At 37.1% G+C, this 24,236-nt stretch overlaps 2 protein-coding genes across 4 annotated transcripts in view; one reads left to right on the top strand and one right to left on the bottom strand.

The window, feature by feature from the left end:
• Nucleotides 1-7,173, top strand: part of JAZF1 (JAZF zinc finger 1) — a 330,823-nt gene extending 323,650 nt beyond the window's left edge. Inside the window, exon 5 of the mRNA XM_005891431.3 lies at nt 4,860-7,173. Within this exon, the coding sequence (XP_005891493.1) occupies nt 4,860-5,036 (177 nt within the window). The 3' untranslated portion in view covers nt 5,037-7,173. The remainder of the gene's footprint in view (nt 1-4,859) is intronic.
• A 680-nt stretch (nt 7,174-7,853) lies between these two features.
• The window catches only part of TAX1BP1 (Tax1 binding protein 1), an 83,458-nt gene continuing 67,075 nt past the window's right edge, over nt 7,854-24,236 (bottom strand). For all 3 annotated transcript variants that reach the window (XM_070369469.1, XM_005891432.3, XM_070369470.1), the window contains 4 exons: nt 20,079-20,262; nt 19,589-19,737; nt 9,681-9,763; nt 7,854-9,098 (listed from right to left, as the gene is read on the bottom strand). In XM_070369469.1, the coding sequence (XP_070225570.1) occupies nt 8,897-9,098; nt 9,681-9,763; nt 19,589-19,737; nt 20,079-20,262 (618 nt within the window). In that variant the 3' untranslated portion in view covers nt 7,854-8,896. The remainder of the gene's footprint in view (nt 9,099-9,680; nt 9,764-19,588; nt 19,738-20,078; nt 20,263-24,236) is intronic.

Here is a 24,236-nt window from a genome sequence, read left to right as displayed (position 1 = left end):
TCGTGATTTCCATGAGGGAAGTGTGAGTTTCCTTTCCTGGGCCAGAATACCAGGTAATGGTGCATGGGACAGGAACAAATGCGTAACTGCTTCTCCTAACCAGCTGCTTGAGGAAAAGGTAGTCATATTACCTAACTCTTTAGTCTCACTCTCTCCTGGGAAGTTACTGGCTGCAGGGCAGTGGTGTTCTCTAGTGTAATTATTTCATCTTATTTACTGCATGGTTGTTGGATTAGATTTTGGTGAGAGGAGGGCATAATGAGCTAGTGCACTGTGGTGTCAGGCAGAATCCACAAGGGCTGCCATCTTGTTCATCCCCACAGCTACCTTCAGACCTGTCTCATTCCTTGCCCTGCCTATTGGCAGGGGGTTTCTCATCCACAAGGCTCTTGGGCACTGACTCAGGATCAGCTCTTCTCACCATTTCACTGGCATTTGCAGAACTGAGAGAAGATGAGCATCTAACTCCCCAGACTTCATATAGAGTAGGGCACAGGAGGAGCAGTACAGTGGTTTCCCATGTTAATTCTTTTGCCTCTAAATGCCCCCTTTCCCTCCTCTGTCAGCATTCCTCATTTCATTCCCATTTCTCAAAGCACAGCTCAAATGTTTGTGGGAGCCCTTACCAGCTTCCCAGACTGAAGTTCCCCCCCATCCTGAAGTTCTATCATCTGACCTTTCTACCTCATCTGTTCACACGACTGGCAGAGCCCTTACGATCTTATTAGCCCAAGTGCTTACAGCTCAAAGACCCTTCTGCATGTAGCTCACATCCAGAACATTAAGTAAATACCCTAAGGATAAAGGGACAAAGACAAAATGCATGGGGGAAGAGGGGGGCAACGTGGGCTCCCCACTGACCAACGGAACCCCAAAGCCACAACATGATTCATTCTTCTGTGCTCCTCGCAGACATTCCAGGCCAGGAGCACAACTGATTCCATCCACCTTGGTTCTGCACAAAGTTTCTCTGAGAGTCCTCGGCTACACAGAGAACACAGCATTTCAGCAGCATAAAGCAGCAAGCTTGGTCTCTAGCATCTGTGTAGATACACAGTCAAGCACACATGTAGCTCCAGATTTTCCCAAGAAGGACACTTGAGCCTTTCTCCCCTTCAGTGGATCTGAATCTCCTTGCCTCTCCTGAGGGTCCCCCTAGAAGCCCTGGTGGGAGCATAACTGACCTTTCTGGATAAAACTTGGCAGAAAATAGAGCTTTTAAAAATGTCCAAATTCTTCAGTTCCATAATTTTCCTGGAAATTTATGCTATTTTCAAAAAATGTTGATGAGGGAATCCAATCTGTATGTGTGTGTATTTATATATATACACTTACACACATATACATACACAGCAAAAAATACTGAAATACCTCAGATGTTAAACTATGATTCTGTTGTACATTCTTATGCTTCTCTCTACTTTCTCAATGTCTACAATTACCTACACTGAACACAGATTACAGTAGTAACCATGGGAGGAAAAGACCTGGTTCCCACCTGACTTGCCCTGGACATCCCATGTGCTGCCATGTCAAGTGTGACAGAGGAAGACTGGCAGTGCCATCTCTGGGGCAGGTGGGGTGTCACCATGCTGCTCCACATGCCTTCACTGTTTTAACTTTAACTTAAATGGCAACCCACTCCAGTGTTCTTGTCTGGAAAATCCAACGGACAGCGGAGTCTGGCGGGCTACAGGCCATGGGGTCCCAAAAAGTCGGACACGACGGAGCAACTAACACTTTCACCATCTCCAAGCCCAGCTTTGGTTTTTTCATCTTTCTTCCACATCAGATACCCAAATGACTTCATCCTCTCCTTTGTGTAGGACATAAAGGTTCACAGGAAACTGAAAGTTAGGATTTTATATGGTACACATTACATATTGTACTTACACAAGCCTGAATACCGACAGACATCAAATAGTTAAGGCATGGTGGCCCAGTGTGTGGTGTCCTAACTTTAGCTCTCATGATTTGATTTGGAGTAGAATTCTGTTGTTCGACTGGGTCAGTTCCCTCAGCAGGCAGGGAGTGCCTGGCATGGAAGAGAACCAGTGCCACCTCAGGTCCTCCTGTGTACCTTATGCCTTGCCCCTTCCTGGGTCAGATCACTGTAAGTCATAGACAGTTTTCTCTAGACTGAGTGTCCCAGTCCTTCCCAACTTTTAAGAATTTTTCAGCTTCGTGATCTGGTCAAGTCAGCTTCTCTGAGTGTCAATTTTTAGTTAAAACCTGAGTGCTGAATAAGACAGTAGATATCAAGTTCTCGGCATGAGGAAAAGTTCCGTTAGTGATGTGCCTTGCCGTGTAAGAGCTTAATCCTCTTTCTCCTTTTCAGGGATCAGAGGATTTAGTAAGAATTTCAAGTTGCCTGACATTTATTTTTGTCATTGTGAATATTTTTGAAAGACCAAACTCATTTCAGGATCTCTGCAGTTAGAACTGAGTTTCAGCAAAGCTTTGGAGTTTTGGAAAGTGAAGTTCCCATAGTTATCTGTGAATGAACAGATAGGGAAATGTTACATCTGATTAGAGATATAACTAACATCTCTGATAAGGTTGTCCCATGACACTTGTGAACATTTTAAGTCACAGCAAGAGAGAGAGAGAGTTGGTAAGGTAGTTTATTTTAGGCCCTTTGGTCAACCCAGAGCTGCCATGTTTCCACACATGTAGCCGGCTTCCTGATTTTTCCAGAGTAGTAAAGTTGATGTATATATTAGTCCCACAGCCACACACAACACAGCATTTACATTCAAGCTGGGTACAGACCACAGACCCTATTGGAATCACCTCAACCCTGCACATGACCTTCCCCTGCTGAACTCCAGATCTGGATTCCCACTGGACAGGTTTCTCATGGCTTTAGCAATTTCTAGTTTAACACCTTGCCTCACTTATTTAAAAAAAAAACCACCTCAGCCTGGATGGAGTATCTTAAGTTCTGGTCCTGTTGGAGTTGCTAAACACACAGGGGTACCTGGATTTATAATGATCCTTCTTACAAGTTCCCTGTGAAATGTTTTAGTAACTCCTCATCCACAGGAAGCAACAACCCTGAGGTACTCCATTAACTATTGGGCTGATAGACAACGCTTATCTTTGTCTGTTGGCCCTAGTGGCTCTCACCTGGGTCTCTCATGCCACTGCAGTGGGGTACTAGCTGGGGGCTAGATGCACAGGTTGGCTTCTTTACCCACGTGCCTGGGCTCCTGGTGGGATAGCTGGAGCAGCAAGGGGTTGGTCTCTCTTAATGGGTCGGATTCTGCACGGTCACTGCTCTCTCCACACCCTACCACGGCAATCTCCTAGTTGCTGGCATGCCTCTAGAAGGCAAAGTGAAGGGCTTCCTCACCCTGCATGCAGGAACTAATGCAAGACCCACAAGAGCTGAAGGGGCAGAAGGCTGACAGCTGGGCCTTCAGGGAAGAAGTTTTGTCTGTCCTTGAGCTTCAACTCACCAGACAGCCTACAAGATTTTTTTAAGCATAGACAACTGGTTGCTATCTGTCGCCCCTGGGTTCCACAGTGTGAAAAGGATTCTCTTCCATAGGACTTTTGAAAAGAATTAATGTGCACGGTGCATCTCCAATAGGGAAATATAGTGATAACCACATGGCAAATCTCTCAATTTCTTCCAGAATGAAGCATGTTCTAACAGATTCACTCAGATACTTGTGGAGCATCTACTCTGTGCCAGGCACTGTGCTTGATGCTCATTAAACAACAGCAGTTTGTTCCTTTTCTTTGGGAGCTCGACAAGGGCATCCTATGAAATAGAAGATGGTTATGTTGCAATCCTTTAGTTGGGCATAGGACTGGGCTCAATGGGCCTACACTCAGGTAATACTTTGAAAAATAGCCCACTCTTCCGGTGATCGATGCTCAACAACTCAAGCCTTTTCTTCTTTCCCCCTACTGCTCAACCTGACAGTGGTTGACCTGAAAGTGGAGATCTATGTTCCAGTACCACCTCTGCCGTTTGTTCTTTCATAAATCTTCCATCAGTTTACTAAATGCCCCGAGTCTGTTTACTTGCCATTTAATTGGGATAAAGGAAAAGTAATTTGGTTAAATCTATAGTGATTCTAGGCATGACGTCTTAAATAGAATGTGCAATGTGAACTAGCAAAACCAACGAACAGAAATCCAGATAGCATGCAGATACTTCATGTATCATTTAGGATTTATATGCCAATCTGAAGTTCAGAAGTCTTCTGCTGCTAAGAATTTCATAAACTGACATTTTCAAAGTTCAATATATGTTTGGAATGTAGTACATAAATAAAAGCAGAGTCCTGTCTGCCCACAGGTGCTTAACAACACACAACTGTACTGGGGCAGGATTTAAACGGGCAGAGATACAGGCTTAATGCAGAGTAGAAAAAGAACAAAAATTCTCTAAGGTAGGAATTAGCATGATTGGCTGGGAGCAAGACATGCTGAGTTTCCAGTCAAGAATTTATACATCTTGAACTTTTATTACCCTAACCTTTGTTTTCTTTCTTTAGATTTTTTTGTTTTCGCTATCTTGGATAGATTTACATAATTGTTCACTGGCAACATTCTTCAGACAAAACTATGCCTGTACAGTCCATGAGTCTTAACTATGTATTTTATGTAAAACTCAAACTCAGTACTTTCAGAGTAACTGAAGCCTACCTGAAATGGCCTTGGGGCACAGACCATGGTGAACACACTGGACTGCTTTGGTCACAACTGGCGTTAACGAAAGCCTATTCTGTATACAGTTGCCATCTGAGAGAGGTCCAATTGCAGTCAGACCCACACTAAGGTTTTCCCCCATCAGACAATTGGGTGACACCATTTAACAGATGATATTTTTGTCTTCTCCACAGAATGTGAATGGCATAAAGTACCATGCTAAGAATGGTCACAGAACACAGATTCGTGTCCGTAAACCATTCAAATGTCGTTGTGGTAAGAGTTACAAGACAGCTCAGGGCCTGCGGCATCACACAATCAATTTCCATCCCCCGGTGTCGGCTGAGATTATCAGGAAGATGCAGCAATAACATGCTGGTCGTAACTGTGCCAAGAAATCCTCACCAGCAGTTGCTGATTTTGAAAACAGCCACCTTTTTTCAGGGGAAGCATTCAGCAACCCTTTAAAGAATTAAATGCATGCTTTAAATTTTTTCTGTAATTTTGGAATGATGTATCTTTGTAGAGTTAATGATTTTGTACATTTGCACATGTAATCATCATACCCATTTTCATTACTTTGATATAAGGTGCTAAACAAAACAAAAAGCTCTAGGTTCTTCAGCACATTTTCCCCAAACCAAGATTAAAATTGAGGGCATGTTGCATATTGTTTAGTTGTATTGCAGTGATATCAACTGGGGAGGGGGGAGGAGGGGCTAGGCACTGAGGGTTTTTTTCCCCCAAGATTATAATGTGATTGAAGTTTTCAACACATCAACTCATTGTGTTCAAAACCAAAATAATACCTTCATTATCCAACTGGTTACCATGCCTTACATAATGGAGTTAGTACTTGTGAGTAGAAAGACTTTAGGTAATGGAAATATAAATAAGAATGTTTAACATAATATGCTAAAAATATTTTCATATTTAAATAACATACATAAAGGGTGTGCTTTCTGTGTTTTATATTATCGTGCAAATCCTTTTGCCCTTTAAAAGGCTGAAAATCTTGCCATCTGACTTATCATGTTAGAGTTATAAAATAGCATTTTTGTACAAAAGTCTATTCAGTTCACTCATTAGTTTAACATTCATTGAGTGCCTGCTGGGTGCAAGGGATTCAATTTATGCCTATTGATATCTGTGGACCAAGATACTAGTTTAGTTAAATACTTTTCCCTTAAATCTGTTAGGAAACACTTTGAAATACTTAAGTGCAAATTTTTTGTGTGTAAAATTTAGTTCTATCTTCATCTTTAGGTGAAGTTTTAAAGCACTTTGTAGTTCTCTATTGCCAACAGATTAATGTTTTATGTGTTGCCAATTCTTGCAACCACTGCCCAACGAACCTGTGGGTTGCAAATAAGAAAATTCCAAGCACGTTTCAAACAGGAACATTTTATTAAGACCCCATCACCTGTTCATGCTCACTGTGTTTTTAGAATTTTTTTAAAAGCACTTTTTTCCATCACATTGTAGATGTCTGTATTCTCATTGGAAACGTCTGTTTAGCTTTATAAGACATTTTGCTGAAATATGAAATTGAGCCTTATTGACAATTAAGTGCTTATTGCAGCAGGTGGTCAAAGAGTGACTAATACAAGACCCGTTAAGAGTGTAACTACGTCTGGACCATTCCTGAAGTTTTTCTTACCAACAATGCCATCATGCCTTGAGTGTTCATTTCTCCCAAGTGCTATTCCTTAAACATGAGTTTACCAATTGCCTAATTATGCAATAAAAATTGCTTTGAGATGGCTAACTGCCCACAAAAGTGGTGAAAATCAAACTCGAAATGCTTATAAAAAATAACTTTCTTCCTGTGTTTGCATTTGTTGAAAGTCTTACAGATGGGAGGAAGCAGGTGTCCCTCCTCAATTTTTCAGATGTTCTGAAAGGAAGATAATTCTGTTAGCCAGATGGGTAAGCTTCTATATCATTAAGTTGTGAATCCCTCATAATGAGGGAATTAAAAGTATTTATAAAGACACTGCCCTCTAAAAATTTCCTTGGATCTCTTAAGAGTAGTCTTGGTCCTGAACGTACAGTGTTACCCTTGTGTTAAAGGGTGATCCAGACGTGAGAAGCAAATAGTTGGTGCATAAGAAGGCCCTACTTGGCTATTTCATATCTACCTATAATTGACCAAAATTTTTTTAGGCCAACAATTATCATCTAGCTTTGCTCCTTCTAGTGCAAGAAACTTGTAGGCTGGGTCAGTAGTTCAGCAGCTGAACAGTCATTAGTCATTGTGCATGTTAGATTTCTTTCAACTATAAAACAAATTCCAGTTTCTATTTACTTATTCATTGTGACAGTATTACTAAACAGGTAAGGATGGGAATATTTTGTTATACCGTGTATAGTGAATGTATTGTATTGTGTCTGTGAAAACTGTGCTTTAAATTATATTTTCATATGTTTTGTTCGGGACAGAGCACATTAAGTTTGAAAGCAACAGAGGTTTGTTTTAGAACTGAAGGCAACTAAATAAAATTCCTGTCAAGAAAAGCTGCTTGTAAATGAAATCACATTTAAAATAAACTGCCTCTGACCCAAAATAAACATGGCTCTTTATTTTCATTAGCATCCATTATCAAGGCCAGTATCCAGTTTGCCACAGAAACGAATATCCATTTAGTACCTTGCTTTTAGGGTGCCCAGTTTTTGGATTCAGCTGATGCATGTAGATGTCATCGGTGTTTTGCATGAATCACATTGTTTTTTCTATCAATAGTAAACTACTTATAAAGCCTGGGGCTAGAAGCTACCTAAAAATAGGTTAGTATGAACAATTTCATTTCACTGGTAGTGAGTAGTCTATACTATTCAAAGTATACTTTTAGGTTAGCATGGTCTACAATTATTAACTGTTCCTACTGTTGAACATATTTTACCTGAATATATTCTGCTTAGCCTATAACCTATCCTGAAGCTTAAAACATGGATTCCTCACAACAGCATCCCAGATCTGCCATGTCCTAACATCTGGCACCTGACTGCCTAATACTGTTTTGCCCCAGACTCAAACCTTTTAAAGGAGTTCAATGATACACAAATACAAGTCAGATGGTGTATATACAACTTACATACAGCACTTCATAATATCTTAGGTAACTAGTATGCTTAAGACAAGCTTAAGTATTTTAGTAACTACAAAAAGAAAAATCAAAAAGTCTGTATTTTAAATTCTTAACATTTATATTCTAAAAGAGTACTATATTTCAGAAAATTCAAGACCCAGGACCAAAAAGACATTCAAGATGATCACAAATAGATTTGAGTGAAATTACATACCTCTAAAAATGTGTCCACTTTAATGTCAATACTATACACATCAAAGACATAAAAAATACATTAGTTTGATTTTGGGTTTATGCATTACATGTTTAATCACTTACTGAGAACATTTTTTTAAAGTTACACTCTTATCAGGAAAATGAGGGGAAAAAATACATTTTCTGTGATTTTTATGCCACAACCACCACTGTTCAGTAGATCATTTAATATAAAACAATTACACCAACATATCTTGTTCCATTTCCCCATCAGACAGAAATACAACTTTAGGATGGCTTTAAAATAATTATTCAGGTATTCTAAAGTTTTTCAGTCATAAAATTAGCAAAATATGCTTTCTATTAATTCCTAAAGCAAACATCTCAAATATAAAAGGACAGTTGCTATCACTGCAATCTTGCAAACATATGATCTCATTCTACATGCAGCTCCCTTTCTAAAGAGGGTTAAAAATTTTTTTCATGGGCTAAATTATGAAGTTTCTGTATTCAAAGAATTACTTTGCAAGACTTATGATAAATTCTTTTTACTACATAATTTTTAACAGTCATGCTTAAGCAACAAGGTCAACAATCTTGTAAATATTCTGCTAAATAACACTATACATTTTTTTTTCAATGTGGTAACACTAAAATAATCCCTATTTCCTTCATTCATATAATTTTGCAAAATGGGAAATAAATATACAAACACACAAGAATTTCCTAAGCAGGTAAGATTAACAGAGGTTAAAATTACATTTATTGATAGTGTTAAGCCAAAGACTGACCCTGACCCCAGTAACACCAAACTCAAAGTAGCTCTTGGTCAAAAAGTACGCTAGAGGGTACATGGAAGCGACACCTTGTGGTCTTAGTGCTCTATTTGAGGTGATTTTTTTTTTTTAACTGTTAAACTGTATTATTAACTCCTAATACAAAAGTAACTAGTCAAAATTTAAAACATTCTGATCAAAATGGGTCTGTACATGCCTTTCAAACACCTGCTGGTCATAGTCAGGAGGGAACTGCTCGCTGCACATTGGGCACACCTTCCAGTGACTTTCAACATGTTCTTCGAATTTGCTCTGATCATAGTTGGGAGGGAACATTAATTCACAGAGTGGACATTTCTTCTGAACATCAAAGCTTGAGGAAATAAAATGAAAGAATTACATGTCTGATAAGATTTCTAACAGCAGTAATCTTCAGATATGGCAAGACTGCATTTATCTAGTTAATATCAGTATCAGCTTACCTTCAAACTCTTCAGTTACTCCAGGAACCTCTCTTTCTTGGTCCTAGAAGCTTGCTATTGACAACTGTGTAACCCACTTATAAAGCTGCTAAATTTATTTTACAACTAGATTGACAAAAACCTTTTCTCATCAAATCGAAAAAATACAATTATGTGAAATGAGGCTCAGTGACAGGAATTCTTCGATTGTTAACTAACAGAATATGCCTTTTGTAAAACTATAAAGATTAATTGAGCTTGTAATTTCCCAACAGCGCTCACTCAGTTTAACAACTAAAGTTTACAGCACTGGCTCTCAAAGGACTGTATGTATCAGCACCATCTGCATGGGCACACTAAAATACATATTGCTGGGCCCCACAACAAGAATTTTGGGTTCAGGAGGTCTGAATCATACACATTTCTAACTTTCAAGGACCATACCTTGAGAACCACTGGTAATCCCAATTCTACACAGAAAAAAGAGAACTTACCTGGGATCAAAGCAAAAGCCTGTTCCATGCCCACGTAAATGCTGACTTGGAGGATCAGGAGCAGTGGGCACCTTCTCATCTTCCTAGGCAAAGAACAATTTTTGCAACTTTGAGAAAAAGTGAAACCAAACAGAAGTCCCTCAATTTAATCAAGCACTGTATAAAGGAAGTAAGATTTTACTTTAAAAAACTTTACTTCTGTTGTTATCAGGTTTTCCTGTAAATAGAAGTTTGAAAGTAATTTGTTTTTACAGAGTATTTCACTGTGGACTAAGTCTTACCTTGAAATAAAAAGCAATATTCAGTGGAATGGAGAGTGTACTACACCAGAGTGTGTGAACAAATGAAGATCAATAGACTTCTGACCTATATGTAGGTAACTTTACTGCATTTTTATCATCCATACATGGGCCACTTTCAAAAAATCTTAAGACTATATTACTTTTCCTATTATTCTCATTAAATACCTACTAGTGTGTAAGACAGGCAGAATCTTTGACAATATACATCCACTGTACAATATGTAGAAATTAAAGGAAAACCAGCAATATCTATGAGGTTTACGTGTGCATTTTGTTGGCAAATACATGAGAAAATTCAACTGGAAAACCGTGTTAAAAGCAAAGCAATGCACCAAACTACAAGTCTCAAAAACCCTGTTGTAAAATAATCAGATTAATTTTTTTTAATATATAACTACCTGATGAACAGATTATCAAGATAGCCTGCTGAAAACCCTGTACATCTGAGTTGGGATCAAAACCAAAATGCTGGTTTGGATTTCCATGCCTGCACCCAGTGGTCACTTTACAGACTTGCACATTGCTGCTACATCAACAAGGGTGAGGATGGCAGAACACGCGGTTACTCTGACAATTATCCCCTCCTGAAATGGGTCGGGGGGTGGGGTAACACAAGGCTCCCCACTCTCCCCCGCCCATGTGCTTCACCTGAGAAAACACTTCTGTTGGCAAATGATTCTCTTAGGCTATACTTGAGCAAAAGAAAAACAGGATTAGTAATCTAATAGTAGATTGAGAAGCTGAGGAATATTGGACAAGTACTTCGTATACTTCAAAAATTAAAAGTCTTTAACTAAAATCCAGTTTTAAAATCTAAGCATACAAAGAGGGAAGATGATGCATAGTTGAATCTGCTAAGCTTAATATGTATGACAGGTAAATTGTGATTCTGTGCCACATTACTCTGGCTGCCAGATTTAGGCCTTCCAGTAACAATACCTGAAACATGAATCGGCTTAAACAACTACATATAAGATAGTGAACAAAATTTTCTCATATATATAAAATATATTAATTTTTTTAATTTTGAAATGCTATTTAAGAAAATAAAAACATAATGAAAGGTCTCTTCATATTCTACATTTAGAAATTATTCAAGAGATATTTATAATAAAATACAACCTTCTGGTGCCAAATATATTAATGGAGCCAAAAATCTCATAACTACTTTTTTTTTTTCCCCTAGTAATAGCTATTTTTCTGGGCTCCAAAATCACTGCATATGGTGACTGCAGGCATGAAATTAAAAGATGCTTACTCCTTGGAAGGAAAGTTTATGACCAACCTAGATAGCATATTCAAAAGCAGAGACATTACTTTGCCAGCAAAGGTCCATCTAGTCAAGGCTATGGTTTTTCCAGTAGTCATGTATGGATGTGAGAGTTGGACTGTGAAGAAAGCTGAGCGCCGAAGAATTGACGCTTTTTGAACTGTGGTGTTGGAGGAGACTCTTGAGAGTCCCTTGGACTGCAAGGAGATCCAACCAGTCCATTCTAAAGGAGATCAGTCCTGGGTGTTCTTTGGAAGGACTAATGCTCAATAAAGCTGAAACTCCAGTACTTTGGCCACCTCACGCGAAGAGCTGACTCATTGGAAAAGACTCTGATGCTGGGAGGGATTGGGGGTGGGAGGAAAAGGGGACGACAGAGGATGAGATGGCTTGATGGTATCACCGACTTGATGTACGTGAGTTTGAGTGAACTCCGGGAGTTGGTGTTGGACAGGGAGGCCTGGCGTGCTGCAGTTCGTGGGGTCGCAAAGAGTTGGACACGACTGAGCGACTGAACTGAACAGCTTATACCAATTTATTGCCTCCATGAATCAGCTAACAGTAGAGTCTGAAGCAAAGGTGCTAGATTCAGACCAACCTTTCAGACCTGTTAACCCAACTGATAAAATGTGGACAAGGGGATTAAAAAGCAATTTATATTTTCTAAGCCATATACAATTTGGTAAGGATAACTCTATTATATTTTCTACCAGAATAAAAGAGTAGAGGGACTAGAGAAGAATTCTAGATAGAACAATGAGACGTTCATGAAATAAGAAACCACCTACTTAGAGAATAGGTTAAGTATGTAATAAAATCTGAGGAGTCCATTGATATAATATAGTCCCTGGCAGTCTTGTCATGCAAAAGGACCAAGTTTTCACTCACAAATACAGTTACTCCATTTTATTCATTGAGCTTGGGTATTTCCAAACCATACTAGCTTATATACAACAAATTAGGGAAATGAGGCTATTAACAGGCTCACTGCCAGCAACAAAAAAAGGCTACTGGTAAAAAAGAGAAAGGCAGGCAAGAACCAAAAACATCCAACAGGATTTCAACACTGCATCATACAGCTTTACTATATACATTAAAAGAATGTGAGGACATCATTCAATACTGATTTTTTAATTAATAAACTTCAAATTTATTAGTATTCTAGTTTAGAAAGCTTTCACTTAAAATAATCAAGTTTTAGCACTGAAAGTTGTCAACTCAAAAGGATTCTGAATAGCAGGTTTTAAAATATAAGTACCTAGGTATTTTCACAAAACTGCTTAATACCACACTGAAATGTATTTATGAACAATTGCAAATAATTAAATTTTCCTTAAAATATTTTCAATAGAATTTTAATCTACAAAGGTCTAAGCCACCTACTTGTTCATATACCTTTAGACCCATCAGCATAATGCTCTTTCTAGTGCAAACTGGTTTTTAAGCAAAGGAAATATATTACAGTAAACTGAAGCCCTACTTGAAACCCAAAACTTCTTACAGGATGCTCAATTCAAAATCTAGTGTATAAAAATATTCTTGTTTTTATCAAAGCATGCTGCTGCTGCCGCTAAGTCGCTTCAGTCATGTCCAACTCTGCGACCCCATAGACAGCAGCCCACCAGGCTACCCTGTCCCTGGGATTCTCCAGGCAAGAACGCTGGAGTGGGTTGCCATTTCCTTCTCCAACGCGTAAAAGTGAAGTCGCTCAGTTGTGTCCAACTCTTAGCAACCCCATGGACTGTGGCCCATCAGGCTCCTCCATCCATGGGATTTTCCAGCCAAGAGTACTGGAGTGGGGTGCCATTGCCTTATCAAAGCATATCACGAGTTTAACTAATCTCTTAGACAATAAGATACATTAAAATCATACTAAATTCAAAACACAATCATGATCATAAAAATACAATTACTATATGATACAACAATTCCATTTCTGGGTTTATGTCCAAAAGAACTGAAAACAGGAACTCAAATAGATGTATTGGTACACTTATGGTCATATCCACATTATTCACAATAGCCTAACGGTGTAAACAATTCAAATGTCTACCAATGGATGTGTGGATTAACAAAATGTGGCATATACATACAATGTATGGTGTACACATACATTATTTAGCCTTAAAAAGGAAGGAAATTCTAACACGTTATAACATAAATGAATCTTGAAGACATATGTTAAGTGAAATAATCCCACCACAAAAAGATAAACACTATATATGATTCTCCTTATATGAGGTATCTGCTGCTGTGCTGTGCTTAGTCGATCTGTCATGTCCGACTCTTTGCAACCCCAAGGACTGTAGCCACCAGGCACCTCTGTCCATGGGGACTCTCCAGGAGTGGTTGCCACGCCCTCCAGGGGATCTTCCCAACGGAGGGATCAAACACAGATCTCCCACATTGCAGGCAGATTCTTTACCGTCTGAGAAACCTGGGAAACCCAAGAATACTGGAGTGGGTAACCTATCCCTTCTCCAGGGAATCTTCCTGACTCAGGAATCCAACCAGGATCTCCTGCATTGTAGGTGAATTCTTTACCAGCTGAGCTACCAGGGAAGCCCTAGGTACTAGAATAATCAAATTTGACAGCTGACAGGCTGAAGCGGAGGGAAGAAAGGAATTGCCATTTAATAGAGTTTCTGTTTTGTCAAGATGAAGAGAGTTCTTAAGATTGGTTGCACAACAATATGAATATACAGTTGACCACCAAACGATAAGGATTTGAACTGCACAGATCCACCTATATGTGGGACTTTTTCAGTAGTAAATACTGCAGTACTACATGATCTGCAGTTGGCTGGATCCTCGAATGTGGAGCCATGGATATAGGAGAAAGTGCAGATACAGGGGACTGATAAGTTATACTCAGATTTTTAACTGCACAGAGGGCTGGCACCCCTAACCTCCACGTTGTTTAAGGGTCATCTGTACTTACTGCTATAGAACCATGTGTTACAAAATAATACATAGTTAAGTTTTGCCAAGTTAAGATGGCAAATTTTACATTATATGTATTCAACCACAATAAAAACTGCAATTGTGATCAAACCATCAATATGCACCTAGTTACACCATTTGAATCATTAGGATTCAGATAGTCAGCATTTCTCAACCTTTGCCAGGAATTATTAATTGAAATAATTTAGATATCATTGTTTGTTTGTTTAGGTGCTTAGTCATGTCCAACTCTTTGCAACAACCGCCACCCCCCACCCCCCTACCATGGACTATAGCCCACAAGGCTCCTCTGTTCATGGAATTTCCCTGGCAAGAATACTAGAATGGATTGCCATTTCTTTCTCCAGGGGACCTTCCTGACCCACGGATCAAACCCGTATCTCCTACAGTGGCAGGCAGATTCTTTACCACTGAGCCGTTCAGGAACTAGTAACAAAGATCTACCACCTAACAGAACTTTTACTAAGTTGATAATTATTACTTTAGCTCAAAACCATCCTTTAAGAAACATCTGCTAAGGCCAAAACCAACACATAAGAACAGAGTACCAATAACTCTGGGTAACTATTACATAAAGTTTTAAATAAATGTTTATCTTTATCCCTCATAACTCTGTATTATTAATACTGGTCAACATCCTCTTTTCATGAGATGTTACTATTCAAACTCCTCCAAACTTCCCTGAGTTTGAGCAAACTCCGGGAGACAGTGAAGGACAGGGAAGCCTGGTGTGCTGCAGTTCATGGAGTCACAGAGTTGAACACAACTTAGCAACTGAACAACAACAAACATCCATTTCCTGTAATATGTCAGTGAAGGAATATCAACTGAATTTATAACTATAAAGATATTTTTAAAAAGGAAAATAATTTTATAAGATCTCTATTACTTTTCAATTGTCACTTTTCTCAGATACATGCACCCCTATAGTCACAGCAGCACTGTTTACAATAGACAAGACATGGAAACAACCTAAATGTCCACTGACAGATGAACAGATAAAGGTGATGTATATATACACACACAAGAGAATATATAATATATATTATAAATATATATAATATTCTACTGTATATATACATACTATATATCTACACACACACACAATACAATATGTAGTAGTGCTCAGTTGCTCAGTCAAGTTTGACTCTCTGCAACCGTAGGTTCCTCTATCCATGGAATTTTTCAGACAAGAATACTGGAGTGGGTTGCAATTTCCAGTCATAAAAAGAGTGGCCATTTGCATCTACACGGATGGACGTAGATATTATCATACTAAGTGAAGTCAGAAAGAGACAAATACTAAAATATGACACAAATAAAACTCATCTATGGAACAGAAACAGACTCACAGAGAACAGACTTGTTGCCATAGGAGGGAGAGGGGAGCTGGATTGGGAGTTTGGGACTAACAGATGCAAACTATTATGTATAGAATGGATAAACAACAAAGTGCTATTGTATACTACAGGGATATTCAATATACTGTAATAAACCATAATGGACAAGAATGCCCGCAAAAATGTTACTCTTTTCCATATCCAAAAATTAACTCAAAATGGACCAAAGACCTAAATTAAAAGCTAGAGCTACCTTAGATAAATCAATGGTTTCTGAGATGTGGCACCAAAAGTGCAAGCAAAGAAAAAGGATAGATAAAATAGAAAAATGAAAAACACACACACACACACACACAAAAGAAAAAGGATAGATAAGTCTGACTTCATCAAAATGTAAAACTTTGTGCTGCAAAAGATACCACCAAAAAGAATGAAAACACAACCCACAGATGGGAGGAAAGATCTTTTAAGTCATCTATCTGGCAAGGGACAAATAGTTCTATTTTAAAATGGCCAAGAGACATAGGTATTTTCCCAAAGAAAATATACAAACAGCCAACAAGCATGTTAAAGATGCTCAACATTATCAGCCATCAGGTAAAAGGAAATCAAAGTCACGGTGATGCACCATTCCACATAGCTCCTCTGAAAATCACAGATCCTTCTGAGAACAAAAACTAAAAAGCTCATCAGAAAAAAAATGTCTATATCAAAATTATCTCTCTTCAGTTGGGGGATTCACAGTGAAGGATTCATGGTAGCTGCCAACAAAACTGCATACTAGATTCACAGTGAAGGATTCATGTAGAAAGCTGCCAACAAAGGACACATTAATAGAATGTGTGAGCCTCAGTCTTTCAGAGATAGAGGAGAAGGAGGTAAAGCTAGTACGGGTGGAAGGGAAACACATTCTACAAAGACATGAAAACAACTGGAAAGTGAGATGTATGTTAAAGAAAGTAATTCAGCCTTGCTTGATGGACTTTGGTCTAAACATCCTAGTGTACTCAAACTTTATTAAGCATATGATCACTAAAAGATTTTGTCTGATTCTCTGCAGATCTGGAGTGGAGGTAAAGATTCCTCATTTCTAACAAGTTCCCAGGAGATGACAATGGTGTTGATCCAATAATTTTGGGTATTAAGGGTTTTTACCATGATTCCAAGAAGTGTGCAGAAGGCTAGAGCACCAAAGCAAATTCACAGAGGTACTATGGATTATTTTTAATTTTTTAATTGTCAGATACCATGTAAACAACTAGTTTAAGACAGCTCACAGTTTCAACATTAGACAGTGCTGTGTTCCTTTCGATGACATCTTATCCTTAAGATTTTGGCAGTTGCTAAGATATAAAGCAGGTGCCTGGTGAAAACCACTTTGAAATAGAAAATGAAAATGGCTTCAATTTGATTTCAAGGTTTGAGAAGTCATCAGGTGGTCAACAGCCATATATATCCCATTTGGAACAGGTTATTTAAGAAAAATATGACTTTCTTTCATGTGTATTTTTTTTAATGGTTAATTACTACACATTTGTTAGGAAATCATTAGTAGTTCTTTTGGCCTATGAGGTTCTATGAAAAAAAAATTTAATGAGATGCTGAAGGTGCCCATGAACTGAGAAAGTTTGGGAACCTCTGATTTAGATAGATTGATAGGTGGTAAAACCACAGCTTCCACAGTCCAACTAACGAGGCTGTAGTACACTTATCAGCTGTATGAGCTGAAGCAAGCCAGTTAGTATCTCTGTTTCCTCCATTTTCAAATAGAAATAGTAACAGTTCCTACCTCATAGGACAGCTATGGAGAGTTAAAATATTAAAACATTAGCTGTCAAAACTACAGAAACATCTGTAGCTATCACCATCATCATAATTACAGTGTTACAGTTACTGCTATTACAACTATTAGGTAAAGGGGAGTGAGTCATAAAAGGCTTTTTGATCTGATAGAAACAAATGTTTTTGGTGCAGAAGGGAGGGAATTATGGCAGTATGGGGATATGGTGCAATATAACTATAGGGGCCTGTAAGTGTAGCTGCTTCAGCCCCAACTCAAAGGTGCTAGGTCCCATGGCTGTTAAATACTTCCAAGGGCAAAGAACCAGAGAAAAGGAACAGGTCAACTCAAATCTGCTTTCTTTATTCTAACTAAAACGACTAAAATATTTCATGTGCAAGTGATTTTTGTTGTTGTAATGACAAGAATTTAAAAAAAAACAGGTCTGAATATAATGAAAATTAGTTTGTCTAATGTGAAAAATTTTCTGATAGCTAAATACAATTACCAAAATATGCCTATTAAGAGCCCTTCTATCTCATTATCAAATTTAAGCATGTCAGCAAACGAGCACAAGATTCTAACACTGTTTCTCATGGGTTTGCAGGAGGGCAAAGCACACAGATCAGAAAGAACATTCTGCTAATTAAACTGAAGCAGATGACTACAGTAGAGAAGGGCTTGTCACATGTAACATCTGTGCCAAGAATGATCAGATTAAATATGCAAAATGTGAAGTGAAGGTGTGAAAAAGCAGTAAGATAATACTCTAGACTTCAAATAGGCTACAAAAGTTCTGACAGTTTTCCTAATTATTCCCAGTAATGGACACAGGAGGCCAAAAGGCAGGAGAGAGAAATACATTTTTCTCCATTATGGGTATTGAGCTCTAGGGCTAAAATCATGCCTGTCTGAACACTGATCAGTTTCTGCAAAGGTTAATAGCAATTAAATGCAGCAAACTAGATTAAATGAGAAACAGGTCATGATACCACTGTACTTGCAAAGAGCACGATAAAGCATTTCTTTTAAATTCTTAATGCACAGAAAATCCAACAAGAGCTGCTATAAAAAAAAAGGTCTATCTATTAAATGGTAAAGAAATCTCCTAAATGAAAAAAAGAATGTCATGCTACATAAACTGATTCAATTACCATCAGTCCATCAGTATTGTGCTGCCGAGATTAAATACAAATAATGTCTACAAGAGTGTTTCTCTAAAAAACTATGATACACACACTTCTTCCTCTTTCTAAGCTAAAGATAACAAAGAGTTCACCTTCTAATTTAAAATGGGATATATTAGTTACATGCAAAACTGAAAAGATGCACACCAGAGAATAATATTGTCATTAACACTTTGCTTCTTCCAATCTAGAACATCTATAATCAAAAGAATATAAATTACTCTGATAATTAAGATTAAACCATCTATGACTACAGTTAATAATGTATTATATATTTGAAAGTTGCTAAGAGAGCAGACCTTAAATCTTCTCATCACAAAGAAAAAAATTATAACTGTAGATGATGGACGTTAACTAGACTTATGTTATTTTGTAGTATACACAAATACCATTATGTTGCACACCTCAAACTAGTATGTTACAGGTCAACTGCAGCTCAACTTTTAAAAAAAATTTTAAGATGAAATTATGTTGGGGGCTTCCCTGGTAGCTCAGTGGTATAAAACCCACCGGCCAATGAAAGAGACACAGGTTTGATCCCTGATCCAGGAAGATCCCACATGCTGCAGAACAAACTACACCCACGCATCACAACTATTGAGCCTGTACTCTAGATCCCACAAAGCACGAGTACTGAGCCCAAGTGCTGCAGCTACTGAAGCCCACGTACCCTGGAGCCCGTTCTCTACAACAATAGAAGCCCCCACAATGAGAAGCCTGGGCACCACAACAAGAGAGCAGCACCTACGTGCCACTTTTTGAGAAAAGCCTTCACATCAACGAAGACCCAGCACAAAAATAAAATTATAAAAAATGATTCTTGGGAGAATGAAGATTTATAATGAACATCATTTTTAGAAAAAGATTAAACTATCTTATAACTACAATATTCTGAGATCATTCTCCAAATAAATCCTAAAATATCCTTCTGAAACTTATTCAAAAAGATGAAGCAAGCAAGCATGTATACACACAAGCATACATATTCTCTCTTCCCACACACACGTAACTCTCTGCACCGGACAAAAATAAGAAACGAGCTCAGAAAATGGAAATTCAATTTACTTTACTATCCTCAGGGTCTTCTAAACCATCAGGGCGGCTTAGGTTTCGAGCGGGCTGGCTGCAGACAACATTATCCTCCAGTCCCCAAGAGGGTACTCTCACAGGTGGCCTTTGGATTTCATCTGGGTAAAAAGCACCATCTGCTCCATCTGAAATAAAAATTTTGGAAAGGTAGGGTAAAAACTGGTCCTAGAATTAGAATCCCTGTCTATTGCAAGGATGAAAAGAATATAAAGAACCATTTTAGTGTATCCAAAAAATGTTTTTCTTTTTAACCCAAATGACCTTTAAACTATGTGTAATAAGCAAATAGACTCCTCATTCATGGTGTATCGCTTCTAGATGAAGCCAGTTAAAACTGCTTGTTATAAAACAAGATTTCTATTAGAGTTGATTATACCAACAGAACAGTTCTCTAATCCCACAAAGATACAAACAAAAAAAAACACCTCCGTATTTGGCTAATGTCAACAAAAAAAGTTTTAATAACCTCTTGTTTCTGGTGTTGCATAAGGATTACCATACTGCAGAACTGGTTGTGTATTTGACACTGCAGGAACATGACCACTTTTCTCTGAGCTTGTTTTGAGACACTGTGAGATCTGATGAGGACTTTGGGAATTCTGACCTTCCAATTTCCTTTCTGCTTGATTTTCTACACTTCTTTTATGTTCCTAAAATTAACAAAAAAGAAGGTGAAAAAGCAAAGCAACTGAGTATTTTATAACAAGAAAAGCTTAAACATTTAGCCAAAATATTACAATGATTTCCCTATTATATTTAAAGGATACAGTTGGAAATGCTGGTTCTCAACTTCTCATACATGTCCCTTCCACATTTAACAGAACTAGAAAGCAAGGCAAAGTCCAATATATATTTTCAAATTGTGCCAATTAAAGTACGCTTTTAATTGAGCTGAGGGGAAATTATGAAATCTCTTATAATTTAGCTATTAGTAAAAATCATAAAGCAAAATCAACCCAGACTACTTCCCTAGTAAATTCTATCAAACATTTTAAAAAATATATTAATCCTATATTAATATAGGATTAAAAAACTCTTACCAAAACACTTTCTCAGCTTACTTTTATAAGGCCAGTATTATCCTGATATCCAAACCATTGACATTACAGAAAAACTGCAGACTGCAACTGCAGACCTTCATCAATACTAATGTAAAAATCCTCAACTTAAGAAATCAAATTTAATATTAAAAAATAATATATCATGACCAAGTGGATTTTATCACAAGAAAGCAAAATTAGTTTAACATACAAAAATCAATGCAATTCACCATGTTCACAGACTAAAGGAAAAACTGATCATTTCAATAAATTTACAAAGAAACATTTTACAAAATCCAACATGCACTTATGGTTTAAAAAAAATAAAGTGAAGTTAACAAAAACCAACAGTGAATCTTAATGGTAAAAAACTAAGTGATTCTATCTAAGATCAAATATTAAGGTAAGAAGGTCTGCTAACCATTTCTATGAAACATTATACTGGAGGTACTAAACAGTGTTAAGATTAAGGCAGACAGATTGGAAAGGAAGAAGTAAAACCATCTTTATTAACAGATGACATGATCATAGAAGTGGGAAAATCCTAAGGAATCTACCAGAACTAGGAGAATGAGTTAATTTAGCAAGGCTGCAGTATATAAGGTCAACATAAAAAAAAAAAAACAACCAACTGTATTGTCAGCAACACACAACTGAAAAATGAAATTTTAAAAAAAATTTTTATTTTAAAAACCATTAATAGATAAAAATTAAATACTTAGGAATAAATTTAGCAAAAGATGTACAAGGTCTATAAACTAAAGACCACAAACATTACTGAGAGATACAGAAGAGAGGCTCAACAAATGGAGAAATATATCACATTCATGGGCTGAAAAACCTATTTTTATACTATTAATTTCCCCTCAGATTGATTCACAGATTCAAAATTCCAGCAGGTTTTTGTATAAATTGACAAACTTGATTCTAAAATGTACATGGAAACACAGAAGTGCTGAAGAGCTCATTTTTAAAAAGCAGAAACTCAAAACTTACACAATCTGATTTCAAAACTTATTATAAAAGCTATAGTAATCAACTGAGTAATTTGGGCATAAGTATAAATAATAGATCAGGCATAGGCAAACTTTTTCCATAAAGAGTCTAATGGTAGATATTTCAGCTTCATAGAACACAGTCTGTCACAGCTACACAAATCTATCTCTGCTGTTGTCACAGACAACTACCTAGAAGTGAATGGACATGGCCATGTGCTTTAATAAAACTTCATTTACAAAAACAGACCACAAGCCAAATTCAGATGTAGACTTTAGTATGTTGACCCTAATATAAATAAAACAGAAGAGATCCCAAAAATATATCCATACTCATTGCCAATTAATTTTCAAAGATGAAGATACAATTCAGTGGAGGAAAACACATTCTTTTAGACATCTGATGCTAAAAAAAAAAAAAAAAAACCTGGCTATCTGCATATAAATAAAAAATTTTTGACTGTCATTCCATACACAGAATTTTAAATAAATCATAAATCTAAGAGCTGAAAATATAAATATACTAGATGAAAAAATAGGAGAAAAATCTTTGTAACTCTGGGTTAGGCAAAAATTCCATATAGGACAAATATAGCCTGAACCATTAAGAAAAATATTGCTGAACTGTACTACTTCAGAATTAGCAGCTTCTGCTCTTCAAAAGCTAGTTTCTTTTAAAAATGAAAAGATGAGCCACAAATTGGGATAAAGTATTTCCAAAATATCTAACAAAAGAAATTGGATTTGGAATATATTTTTTAAAACTCCAAACCAAAAACCAAAAAAGATAACCCAATTTAAAAAATTAGGTAAAAGATATGAACAGACATTTCACAAAAGAATATATATGAATGGCCTGAGGGTACAGGAAAAGATACTGAGCATCACCAGTTAGTCATCAAGGATTATTCAGGAAAAAAAAAAAAAATTATCTTAAAAGATATATACACCCCAATATTTATAGCAGCACTATTTAAAATAGCCAAGATATGCATGAAAATAACCTAAGGCTCATCAACAGATAACTGGATTAAGATGCTGTGTATGTGTATATGCAGGCACCTGATGAAATAAGTCAAAGATAAATACTATATGGTATCACTTATATACACATGAATCTAAAAAATATGCACAACTGTACATACAAAAAAGAAACAAACTCACAGATATAGAAAACTTGTGGTTACCAAAGGAAAAGGACAAATTAGGGGTACAAGATTACAGATGCAAGTTATTATATATAAAATAAACAACAAGGATTTACTGTGGGGCATAGGGGCATCCATTATCTTGTAATAACCTATAATGGAATATAATCTGCAAAAATACTGAATCGCTATGCTGTACACCAAAAACACAATAATGTACATCAACTATACTTCAATTTAAAGAAAAATTTTAAGGTTAACATTAAGAAATTTAATAATAATTTAAGAAAACCCTAGTACAGGAAATTCAACTATAACTGTAACAAGGCAACCCTACATAGCCAATAGGATGACTATAATTAAAAACTGACAATACCAAGGGCTAGTAACTGGAATGCTCATACACTGCAGTGGGAATGCAAAGTGGTACAGCCTCTTTGGAAAACAAACTTGTTTCTTAAAAACATACACATACCACACAAGCCAGCAATTCCCTTCCTAAGTATATACTCAAAAAAGGAAAAACGAAAACCATATCCACAGAAAAACTTGTAGGAGAATGTTCATAGCAGTCTTAGATCATAACCAAAACATGAGAAATAATTTGAACGTCTATCAGCTAGTAAAAGGATTAATGTCCATAATCAATGAGTGAATAAATTCTGTATGATCATATTTTTATGAAATGCTAGAAAAAGTAAAAGTGTAAAGTAAAAGAAAGCAGATCAGTGGTTGTCTGGGACTGGGGGTAGTTGGAGGAACTGAGTACATATGAGCACATATATGTGCAGCAATAAAACATTCTATAGTTTGAATGTAATGATAGTTACAGAACTATATATTTGCCAAAATTCATTGCATTGCACTTAAAATGGGTGAATTTTATCATATGTCAGTTGCACCTCAATAGAGTGGTTTAAAAAAATAAAATCAACCGAAAATATTAACAAAGGATGTGAGGATAAAAATTTTCATCTGTAAAGTAATATTTAGCTGGTTTTGCTGACTGTCAACCCTTGGGAGTACTTGAGATGAGACTCTGTTAAATTTTTACCTATAAAGTGACCTTAAAATAGGGTAAGTGGCCTTAAAATGAAGTAAGTCATTGACAGCAAAACTAGTTTGTGTGTTAGTTGCTCAGTCATGTCCAACTCTTTGTGAGCCCCGTGGACTATAGCCCACCAAGTTCCTCCAAATTCTCCAGGCAAGAATACTGGAGTGGACTGCCATTTCCTGCTCCCGGAGATCTTCCTGGAGCAGGGATCGAACCCAGGTCTTCTGCATTACAGGCAGATGCTTGACCATCTAAGCTACTAGGGTAGCCCTGAGAGCAAAATTGGTAAACATGAAAAATGCAAGTCAGTTTAGGCTTGAGAAGAGAAATGGAAATTAAAAGTTCTTCCTAAGCACGTGAAAGCCTCCTGATGAAAGAAAGCCTCCT

This window comes from Bos mutus, chromosome 4 (genome assembly GCF_027580195.1).
Source record: "Bos mutus isolate GX-2022 chromosome 4, NWIPB_WYAK_1.1, whole genome shotgun sequence".
Lineage (NCBI taxonomy): Eukaryota > Metazoa > Chordata > Mammalia > Artiodactyla > Bovidae > Bos > Bos mutus.
Note: the sequence above shows the minus strand (reverse complement) of the source record. Positions and strands in the feature narration are given on the sequence as shown.